General features: G+C 39.9%; 2 protein-coding genes across 2 annotated transcripts; both read left to right on the top strand.

The window, feature by feature from the left end:
- The first annotated feature begins 1896 nt into the window (after positions 1-1896).
- Positions 1897-5937, top strand: angptl6 (angiopoietin-like 6). The gene is made up of 7 exons (XM_075453817.1): positions 1897-2350; positions 2826-3316; positions 3406-3543; positions 3632-3839; positions 4729-4922; positions 5328-5598; positions 5681-5937. The coding sequence occupies exons 2-7, from the start codon at positions 2852-2854 to the stop codon at positions 5863-5865; spliced, it is 1461 nt and encodes a 486-aa protein (XP_075309932.1). The 5' UTR covers positions 1897-2350; positions 2826-2851; the 3' UTR covers positions 5866-5937.
- Positions 5938-6119: 182 nt separating this feature from the next.
- LOC142371080 (vascular cell adhesion protein 1) lies at positions 6120-11213 on the top strand. Its single transcript, XM_075453675.1, has 10 exons — positions 6120-6363; positions 7447-7719; positions 7819-8136; positions 8245-8541; positions 8658-8912; positions 9279-9599; positions 9682-9918; positions 10013-10237; positions 10379-10642; positions 10748-11213. The coding sequence occupies exons 1-10, from the start codon at positions 6312-6314 to the stop codon at positions 10927-10929; spliced, it is 2424 nt and encodes an 807-aa protein (XP_075309790.1). The 5' UTR covers positions 6120-6311; the 3' UTR covers positions 10930-11213.
- The last annotated feature ends 269 nt before the right edge of the window (positions 11214-11482 follow it).

The following is an 11482-nucleotide window of genomic DNA, read 5'->3' on the forward strand; positions in this document are numbered from 1 at the left end:
TAATAGGTCCGTGTTTCTCAAATATAAGTTCCTAGCTGTTCTGGTGTTCAGCGGTCTATCGAAGGCATTCTTGCAGTTCATCCTCTTGGCCACTAAAGTGCAGCAGGTACTATCAGCCATACAGTCTATTTTAATCTAGTGAATATATAAGAATCGGTATTCACAATAAACTGTGATAAAACAGTTATCAACACTGAAACAAATAAGTAAGTAAAATAAAGTACTGTAAAACCTTCTAAACAATTTGTTCAATTATTATCATTATGATTATTTTTATTAGACAATTAATTACTTATTTCGAATGCTTGGCTCTTATAATTTGAGAAAGCACAAGTAAATAAAGTTGCTAAATCCAGTTAACGAGTAAAGCAATCAGTAAATTTTCATCACTGTTCATTATAAAAATGTAACCTGCTTAGTTGGGAAACATGATCAAACATGCAAATGTTTGTCTTATCAATAAGATTTTACGTGACCTTACTTCTCTGCTCAGGCAGTTTATCAACATAACAATAAGTGTCATCCCACTTTCCAAGGGAAAGGTCCTTTTGGCCATTCTGCATTCTCTGCAAAAGCTGCACCAGATTGGAACTCAGTCCCATCAGCTTAAATAGAACTGGATGCTTACATTTTATTTAAAATTCATTTGAAAAAAAATAATTAGCTTGTATTCTCTGAAATGAACTGAAGTTCTGGAGAGTTTTGGTGTTCACAGCCACCTGTCACTGTATTTGTTCTTCTTTTTTTCTGTGTGTCTTAAAGCTTTACATTTGAACAGGTTTGGCATGCTAATATTCAACATTAATTCTACTTTTCTCTTTTATTCTGTATTTTGTGTACTGTATTGATTTATATAACACTGACATCATTTCATATTCTGTTTCGGGGGTTACAGGGACTACAGAGGGAAAATAGCTTTTGGACTAACTCTGGCACATTTATAATTATGTAAGGGATCAAATACAAGCATGGCAAAAGTGAAAAGGGAGCAAACAAAATGCTTACTTTCATTTAAAATGCAGAGCAAACCTAGAGGGCAGGATGTATATTTGTGGCATTGGGAGGAGTTGATGTGAAATTGCACACACAGCCACCTACCCCCACACACAAACAGAGGTCAAGGGTGTGGTTAGGTGTGATCTTTTAACAGTAAGAAGCTATTATTTCGACAGATGATGCAATGCCAGATGTATTGGTTCACTGATATGGCTCTGGTGTGTGCCTTAATTAGTCCAAACCAGGCCTCACCATATGTGTGAGCTGTCAGTCATGAGTTGCACAAGTGATACCTATAACTGAGATTATTGGCCCATCCAATACACTGATGCTAGAAGGCAAACTGTAATAATTCTTTTTTTAAAAAGGGTCAGTGCTGATATCTGAAGCTTTAGTGATGTATCTCTAAACACTGCTAGCCTCACGCTATCATTAATCACAACATTCCAGTGCAAGCATCAGCAGATCAGCAGCAGCACAAGCTGCAGAAATGACATTAAAAGCTCGACAACTCATTTCAAAACTTCTTTAATGTTGTTATCTGATTGTACAATATGTTCCCACCTCAAACCTGATTGGCTTTTATATCACAGTGATTGTAACTCTCCCAGTTCTGTGTGTGTTTATCAGATTGCTGAGATTATTGGATACAAAAGAAAAGTACTGTAGCAGCACCTACTAACAAAGATTCACTTGTGAGGTTTGTTAAAGGAGAAACTACTGTGTAGTAATCAAGGCATAATAGAACGTGCGTCCCTATAAAAGGCTCTGGTGCTAGTGTACAGTACTATGAATGTTCGATTAAATGTTTGCAATGAAAAGACAGTCCCAGTTTGCAGCATGAACAAGGAACATATGACAAGTGCACTTCAGAGGACAGTTCAAATCCATGAATCAAACTACAGATGCCTCAGTGTCAAGATGAAAGATCTGGTTTAGACCTTTGTGGGATGGAGTCTGTGACAGGATCACAGGTTGATGGCAGAGGGAGGAGACATCCAGAAACCTCCTACACTGAGCACCCAGCTAAACAACAAGGACTGGGAGGTGGCGACATTGGGATAGTTTATACATTAGCTGTCTCTTTCTTTGGAGATCCTGAGACAGAAAGTCTGCAGATGAGAAGCAAGTGTTGCTCCTGAAAAAAAAAGCGGGTTACCCAAATCTCACTGCATTCTGCATCAGTTCAGCATTTACAGAGAACCACTCACAATGTTTGGACAACTTTGCGGAGGAAACAGCTAATTTGTGCATCTCTTTGTTTGAATATTTGATTATTTCAGTCCTAATTTTCCATCTCTGTGTGCTGGAAGCTGCTATCTCACATTAGAACAACGCAAAGACAACTGCATCGGTAAGTTACAATTGATGCCAGATTAATATTGTTAGTCTCTCATTTATTTTTATTTGACTTGTCTATGCATTAAAATGAAGTATCACTGCTAACAGTACATGTTTTTACTGACAAAGTTATAGATTTCCATTGATATGTCAGTGTGATCCTATTTGCAGTGTTTATGGTGTTGACTGTGGTCGTTGTGGGGTAAACTCTTCTGTTGACTGTGAGATGGATGTGTGTTGATTTTGCCTGGTTTGTGTTGACCGTTGTCTCTTGAGAGTTGACATGTCAAGTTCCAGCTTGGTGGGAATGTGTGTGCTTAAAAGCTGGCAAAGAAACATTTATGGAACAGTCAATGTCCACATAGGATTTTTTTTTTAAATGCAAAAATTATGTTTGTGTACAAAAATGTCAGAAATGCCCCTGAGTGCTCCCCTTTTTTGTGTCACTGTCGTGGCAATCATAATCAAGTCTTCTTCTCCACTACCAGGCTGTCCTCAGAAGTTTAACAGATTAATGGACAGGACACTGACAATAAGTCTGACTCTTTTCCTCACACTCTGTGTGGACACACCAGAAGCTGCAGAATGGAGGGAGGGAGCCAATGGCGAGAGCAAACGCTCATCACGTTCTTCAGACATTAAAGCAAGTCGTTGCTCCTACACCTTCATTGTTCCACAGCAGAAACTTACTGGGGCTCTGTGTCTGAACACACAGACTGCACAGACAAACCACTCTGAGGTGGCATCGCTGCAGGTGGAGCTCAAACGGCAGCAGGAACAGCTGGAGAAGCTCCAGCACCAACTGGAGCAGGAAGGGTCTCTTGCCATGGAAGTAAGAGCCCTGCGCAAAGAGAGCAACAACATGAATTCTCGCATTGCGCAGCTCTATGCCCAGCTGCTACATGAAGTCATCCATAAGAAAGACCAGGCTTTGGAACAGCAAAGGGTGGAGAGCCTCTTACTAAATGCTACAACACAGGTGAGCAGAAGACTACACAGACAACTGCAACCTTTTTTAACTGTAATCAAATGATCAAAAAAGATATCTAATGTGATGGGACATCTTAGGCACTGCAGGTGTCCAGTAATTACAAGGAACTGGAGAAGAAATACGGAGCCCTGACATCCATGATGAGCTCCCAAAACCAGTTAATTGCTCAACTGGAGAATCAGTGTGAGTGCAGGGACTCCAGTCCGTCCTCTCCGGTAGGGAACATACTGCTCTGCATGTTGCAGATGTAGGCTGAGTTTGTTCACAGGGACTGACAACTGTGTGTTGTTTTGTGTTGAACAGGCAATGACTGAGGCACCAGAAAGCAGGTCTAATGTGCATCGTAATTACAGCTCTGAAGCCAACAAAATGACTAATGAAGTTCAAAGGGACCAAAGTGCTCCTCCATTACAGCAAGCAAAGACGGGGGGAGTTCCTTCCGTCCCCACCATTACCACCAGCATTTCTACGGATGCGCCCTTTGTTAGCTTTCCTGTCACAAAATCTCCAGGTACATCTGTGTAAAACATATCAGCAACACCTGATTAGACTCAGAACTGTGTGTATAAACGTGTCAGTCTTGTGTCATGGCTATTTAACTGCTCAGACAAGCAGAAGAAGCTGATGGAGTCAGTGACCTGCTGGTAGAAGTCTTATCTTCCTGGGAAAGCCTAAAGAATGTCAGCTAGCAGCTCTTATCAGAGTACAAGCTTTATAAAAAACACATACGCGTAACCATAGCCTCTACTGGAGCTTTAAATGACACTTCTTGCATAAACTTAGAGATCTGGAATGTTTCAAATTACAAAGCATAGGCTTTTAGTGGTTTTTTTGAGAGGTTAGCAGAACCAAAGTGACTGTGTGACTCAGCGCAGCCTAAAATGTCAGCCGAAAGAGGGCAGATTGCCAAATCTAGCTCATGTTAAAAGGCTTGTCATAGGAAATCAATGGTCAGTATCACACAGTGTGGGAGAATATCTGTATGTATACATTTCGTCTTTGCAGATTCCTATGTTCATCTAATCACTGTGACATGAGACACTGAACATGTGCTGGAGAGAGAATTCTTCCACTCCAAATAGATAAACCGAAGCTGCAGTGCATCTTTGATCCTCCTGACTTTATGACAGCAGTACGAAACACTCCGTGTCCAAATTGCCCAGACTGAAATGAAATTTGAGACAAATTAAATTCTCAGAAGCTTTTATTTCAGTGACTGATTTCAGAAAACTTTTTACTGTTAGAAAAGTTTGACTTCTCAGAATATCTTTTACAACATTGTTTTCCAGCATTGGATTTATTATCTGTTTTCTTAAAAAAAAAAGTAGCGTATGATATCTTAATATGAAGTACCAGGACAGTATATCTGCATGATGGCTGCATATGTTCCCCTGCTTCAGGGCCGTGGCGGGACTGTCAGCATGTTCTGGACTCTGGTGAGACTACCAGCGGTATCTACCTGCTTCGCCCGCACAATGCCAACCGACTCCTGCAGGCCTGGTGTGAGCAGAGTCATGCGCAGGGAGGTTGGACAGTCATCCAGAGGAGACAGGATGGGTCCGTCAACTTTTTCAGAACTTGGGAACAGTACAAGGTGACCTCATCCACCTTCTGAATTCTGGAAAACACACTGTGTGCTTATTGTTATAATGACAGAAACAGGAACAGGTACTTGGCACATATCTGTAAGGCTTCAATTGTAAATGCAAAGGTAAAAAGAATCCTAACATGCTTTAAGGTATTGGTCATAAACCAAAGTATTTGACAAATTATTTTGTTAGTTATTATTTGTTATTGATATCACTCATTAACCTCTTAAGCCCTTAGACTTTTTCTGAAATCTACACCTGAAAAAACTGCAAAACAGCAAGGTCTAAATGAACATCTGTGGGCTATTGACACCTGGGAGACTATTATGCATTCAGCACACTGCTCACATGTTCGAAAGGAAAGGAATTCACGCTGAGTAAAACTAAAGCATTGTATTGGCATGTTACAGCAAGGCTTTGGGAATCTGGATGGAGAGTACTGGCTTGGCCTGGAACACCTCTACTGGCTGACAAAACAGGCCAAGTATAAGTTGCGCGTTGCCCTGGAGGACTGGCAGGGTCGGCAGGTCTTTGCAGAGTACGACAGCTTTCACCTGGAACCAGAGAGTGACTGGTACCGTCTGCGCTTAGGGCAATATCACGGCAATGCAGGGGACTCCCTCTCATGGCACAACAACAAGGCCTTCACCACCCTGGATCGAGACAAGGACAGCTACACGGGTCTGCCCCTGCTCATTAGTTCTTTGTCCTGAGGTGACCTTTTCTGCTTCTAACTGTTTATTTTCTTCTGTTGTGTCACCAGGTAACTGTGCTCATTACCAGAAAGGGGGGTGGTGGTATCACATGTGTGCGCACTCCAACCTGAACGGTGTGTGGTATCGCGGTGGACACTATCGAAGTCGCTATCAGGATGGGGTCTACTGGGCAGAGTTCCACGGAGGGTCCTACTCTCTCAAACGAGTTTTCATGATGATCAAACCAACATAGTTGTATTATGAACATGTTGTATTAAGAACTCTCAAATGTTTTACTGTGTATGTATAATAAAAAGAACATTGATCTACGTGTAAAACTTTGAAATAGTGGATGATGACCAAGATGTACGACAAAAAACTGTTGAATAAGCTCATTTACAACAGTTTGAAAACAAGATCTGAAAACGCACTGTGAACAGCAACACAGAATATGGGTGGAGAGAATCATCACCGTCAGTTGCGCCACAGAGTTTCCTGTTTCCTTTATGTCAGGGTGTTGAATTTCCCCTGAACCCTGCTTTATACTTCTATCTATTTCTGTGTAACCATCAGTAGCAGGTCATATTCTACAGGGTGAGCTCTGAGCCAAGATTAATCTTATTCAGTTCCTAAAGTTGGACATCCTCTGGACTATCCTGAAATACACCTCAGCTTCATCCTCCCACAGGCTGGTCGAGCATGCTGCCTTTCAGGATGTTGGGCCTTCTCATTCTCACATTGTTATTTTGTGGTGAGTGATAAAGATGCTCCGTAGTAAATTGGTATTGGTAATTAATGCTAAATGTTGATATGTTGCATAGCAATAAACCGACCGTATAGTGATAATTATGGGATCTCGCTGTAATAGCATGACTATCACAGTTAATAGGGATAATCGTGATCTAACCATATTGCAGCGTAACTGTAGTTCCCCAAAATAGGGACAAAACTCATTCAAATGGTGAGGTAGTTTCTTGCTAGTTTTCGTTTCTATAGCTCCACGTGTTGTAATGTGTCAGCAATTTACACCTTTTATCTATACCAGAAAATTATGCTTTATAAAATTGCGATAATCTTTAAACAGGATCAAAACCGTTACGAACTAAGTCTTTGCTTAATTTTTAAACAAGACAAAGTGAAACACAGTGAAAAGGCTGATGATGTGAATACATCTTTAAAATTCTAAAAAGGGAGGGGTAGTTTGTGGTAAGCTTTGTGGTATCTGTTCTAACATTTGAATGTGTGAACTGGACTAGCAGCACAAACTGGGTGCGGTTTTTGATAACAAAGTAATAGGATTGTTTAGCAGACATTGTACGGTCTTGGTATAGTCTTTGTACGGCACAGGTGGCTTTCAGTGCATTTGCATTCCATAAATGCTTGAACAACAAAGAGAGAACCATCAACAACTTTATTCGAATTTAGCACCACCAAACCAAACTTTCTATGTCAATAAACCACAGTGGTGTTGTTTCCTTTTCTCCAACACTTGCTCTCTTGTTAAGGACATGTTTCTTAAATACATTGTGCTTTTTAGCCAAGCTTTTGGAAAGAATATCAGACTATGATATGCAGCCACTCTAAATATTGTTTACTCTTAGCATTTAATCAAAATATGTGTACTTGTAATGCACATTGTCTCAATCCAAAGTGCATTAGCACTGACTGCTGGTTAACCTGTTGCTAAAGTTTCCCTGATAAAATGGCAGATCAGTCTGACTGCACTTGCTAATGGAAACTTTATAAATACGACGGCATAAAATTCAAGCATTAGTAATCTGAGCCACAAGAGTGCAGCAAAGTCTGCTTTACACTATTGTTTGTCTATTCACAGGTGCACACAGTACATGCCCCTCAGAGCTCAACACCCTCCTCCTGCATCCTCCAGTGATAATAGAAGAATATGGGAGCGAAGTCTTTATAAACTGTAGCAGTGCCAATGAAAAGATTTCCCTGTGGGTTGGAGATGAAGTCCTTAAAAATCTCACGGAAAGAGATTTAATCCAACACCGTATATCACTAACAGAATGGAATATGACTGCAGAATGTAGAATACAGCTAAATGACTCCCATGAATGCATCAACACGTTTGATATCACTGTATACAGTAAGTATAATTTCAAAAGAATTTAAAGCAAATGAAGAGATATATCAAAACAATATTAACAGTAACTAACAAGATTTTCTATCGATTTTGTTTTGATAGAGAATCCAAAGGTCATTCTCTCTATAACGCCTGGACATACTCAGGGGGAAGAAACCCAGTATGAACTGAAGTGTGATGTCATCGATGCTGCTCCTGCTCAAAACCTAAATGTCACGTGGTACAAAAATGATCAAATCTTTGCAACAAACGTTTCCACGGAAACATCCAGAGCACCAGTAAATGAGTCCTTTACTCAGAGATTCAGCATCAGCAAAGGAGAGAAAAATGCCAGGTTTAGGTGCGAAGCCAAGCTGGACTTTGGGACAGTAAAACAACTCATCCCTGTTGTTTCTCAAGAACACAGTGTTTCTGCACTCTGTGAGTAAACATCCTGTTTCCAAACTCGCAGAACTTTTTCAGTTTTTTTTGTTATGTGGTTTTCTTTCATGACTTACATAAACAAATTGCCTTTATTTGCCTTTTTAGATGCTCCTGAGCTCACCGCAAATCATACTAATGAAATCAGAGTCCATCGGGGTGAGAACGTTACCCTGGCCTGTGAAGTCAAAGGGAACCCTCCTCCTGTCTTTTCCTGGACCTTTGATGGGAAGAATATGTCAGAGAACACAAACAAGCTTGAAATAATTCAATCAAACCACAGTGCAATCTACATCTGTGCAGCTATTAATGAACTCGGAAACATAATTGTAGAAATGAATGTTTTAGTGGCAGAAGAGCCCGAAAATGCCACTGCTGCAGCCCCGCCCACTGTACCAACACAAGGTATACATCTATATTTGCTTTACAACAAATACGTTTTGATCATCTTGTTGATGACTGATTTCTTATAGTGCACCAAATCAAAGGTCTGATTCAATACGTTTGCTTGTGAATGACAGATTGCACCCCGAACCTGACACCCTCTGAAGCTGTGGTGAGATTTGGAGAGCCAGTTGAAATTAACTGCGCAGCTGTCACAGATGTTATTGGAATAGGTTGGGAGGTTTCCGTTGGAGGTATAGGTTTCCAACAACATCTTACAAACTTAACCTGGAAGGTTAAAAAACTTGAAGAATGGACAGCCCAGCCTCTATGCTATGTCACTCTGAAAAATGGGTCGCAGTGTTTTGCCGGGCCAAATATCACTCTTTATAGTAAGTACAATTAAAATCTTTTGTCTTCAACAGGATTATCCAATAAAGAGATTATTGTAATAAGTTAAATAACTTTTCATGGCAATTTCAAGTGCTACTTCATTGGTAATGGCAATGCCAATTTTTATTTATCTATATTTCATTACATATAAACCCAATGTGCTGATCATTGAAAGAAAAATTGTCAAAATGATTATGAAATATACAATTCTATATATGAATTCCATATCAATACAAAAACATCAAGGTTTGAAAAAGAACAGATCCAGATGTTGGTAGTTTTATGTGACAATGAAAATGGGCTGGAGGATAAACACATCACAGCATATATGTATCAACGTCTGTGTCATTTTTCTTTATTTACAGAGATTCCAGATATTGTGACAGTCTCTGCAGTGGATCATGGTCCGATGATAGAGGGCAGAGAGTATCGGCTAAGATGTGATATAAAAAATGTGGCGCCAGCACAGCTCCAAGTAAAGTGGTACAAAGGAAACGAAACTCTGTTCACAGAAGACATAAAACTACCCAGTGTGACTCCACTCAATGTGTCATCACACTTTAATATCACTCCTAAGAGAAATGACAATGGATCAGTAATTAGGTGTGAGGCTGAGCTGCAGTTAGGACCCAAAGGACCAGCCCTCCATCCTGCTGCCTCAGCACCTTACATTGCAAATGTGCACTGTAAGATTCCAACACGTCATTTATTCATTTTCAGAACCCTAAATACAAACTTTAAATAAATATGCTCTGTTTTTATTTGTAGATAAACCCCTCTTCAAAGCCTGTCCAGACAGATACACGGCCACAGAAGGGAAGTCCACTTTGCAAGAGTTCCCTTGTGAAATTGATGGAAACCCACCAACCAGTATCAACTGGTACCACAACGGTAAAAATATCAGTTCATATGAGCCACTCAAGAGAAAAGACTCTGGAAACTACATGGCTGAAATTGTCAACATCATTGGCAAGAGTTCCACTTCTGTTTCTATTACAATTGAATGTGAGTGCATCGGACTTCACACGTCTTTACAGTTAGAATAAATACATTACTCTGTTATTACTTTTCTGAAATATATTGTGATGCATTTTCACAGATGGTCCTACTTTTTCCTGTGAGGGGGAGTATGAGGTTGAAGAGAACGGCAAGTTCAGAAATCCATGTGAACCAGAGGGAGTACCTCCACCCAGAATAACCTGGTTCAAACATGAAAAAAGCATCTTCCTTCAGCACTGGACAAAGGAAGACAGCGGAGAATACTCCCTTAATGCAACCAACCTCCATGGAACAGCCATACACAAGTTTAATCTGACCGTTTTGTGTATGTTTTAATTTTTAAAATCAAATTTATTGTCTTTTATCTGCATTTTGTTAATAGTTTCTGTTAACAATTTAAAGAGGAAAAAAAAAAGGTACATTTGACAACATTTTTTTTTTTTTGAAAACTAACATTTTTCCACAGACGCTCCTGAGTTCACGGATGGAAATACCACTGTGGCGTTTATCCAGGGTGGAAATATGACTTTGAATTGTAGTGCCGTGGGGAACCCCAGCCCTGGAATCAACTGGGAGTACCAACCCTATACGAATCTGAAAAATTCCACTGTGGGGCGCTATAAGATCATCACCGTCACGGGAGCCACGTCTAACAATGCTGGTGTTTACAAGTGTGTTGCCACGAATAAGGTTGGGACAGTGACAAGATCTGTCACTCTGGTGAAGAAAGGTATGATTAACTGTAGATTTCAGGAGAAAAATATGTATGGCATCAACGACTCATGAATATTGTTTCAATTCGTGTTGTTTTATTCTTTTCTTTTTTGTCTTACAGATAAAGCCAGTGATCCCCCTAATTATTTGTGGCTCATAATTCCGCTTGTCTTCGTCTTTTTATTCCTTTTAGTCTTACTGTCACACTTCTACAAGAAGAAACAAGGACACTATAGTTTTGTTGCAAACCAAGATCCTTCAGATATGCCCCTGACTGCAAAGTCTGGTACAGTGCATGCTTAGGTTAGTAAAACTGAACTGGATGGCAAGAGCTGGATGGAAATGCATATTTTTATGTGTAGATAGTAAAAATGTTGTCTGTACAAATGCTAAACATGTTAAAGTTTTGTTGAAATTTAGAAAGCCCTTCCTTATCTCAATGCTTTCACTTTTTTTATTTTATTTCATAGTGTGGGCTTTATTCATTACAATGCTTGCTTTATATCTGCTCTCAACCTTTGAATGTGTAAAAGCCTTTGGGCCTTAAATACCATTAGTACAGTTAACAAATAAAGAATACCCAGAAATGACTGACTCGAGACTGATTTTGATAAGAAATGCTTCACCTCTCATGAGTCTCATGTTACTCATGACTTGAATCTTCTTTGATCTGTCAGCATCCTGTGTTTTTGCAGCATCAACTGTTCATGGGGGAGTGATGATGATAAACTCCATGTCATATCTAAGGTGTCAAGGGTCTTCTCTCAGGCCAGCACACAATCTTCCGACATTAAGGATACTTCAGCATGGTGATGATATATTCATAAACCAGGAAGAGGATGGCATCGATTTAAAA

This window comes from Odontesthes bonariensis, chromosome 21, assembly GCF_027942865.1.
Source record: "Odontesthes bonariensis isolate fOdoBon6 chromosome 21, fOdoBon6.hap1, whole genome shotgun sequence".
Taxonomy (NCBI): domain Eukaryota; kingdom Metazoa; phylum Chordata; class Actinopteri; order Atheriniformes; family Atherinopsidae; genus Odontesthes; species Odontesthes bonariensis.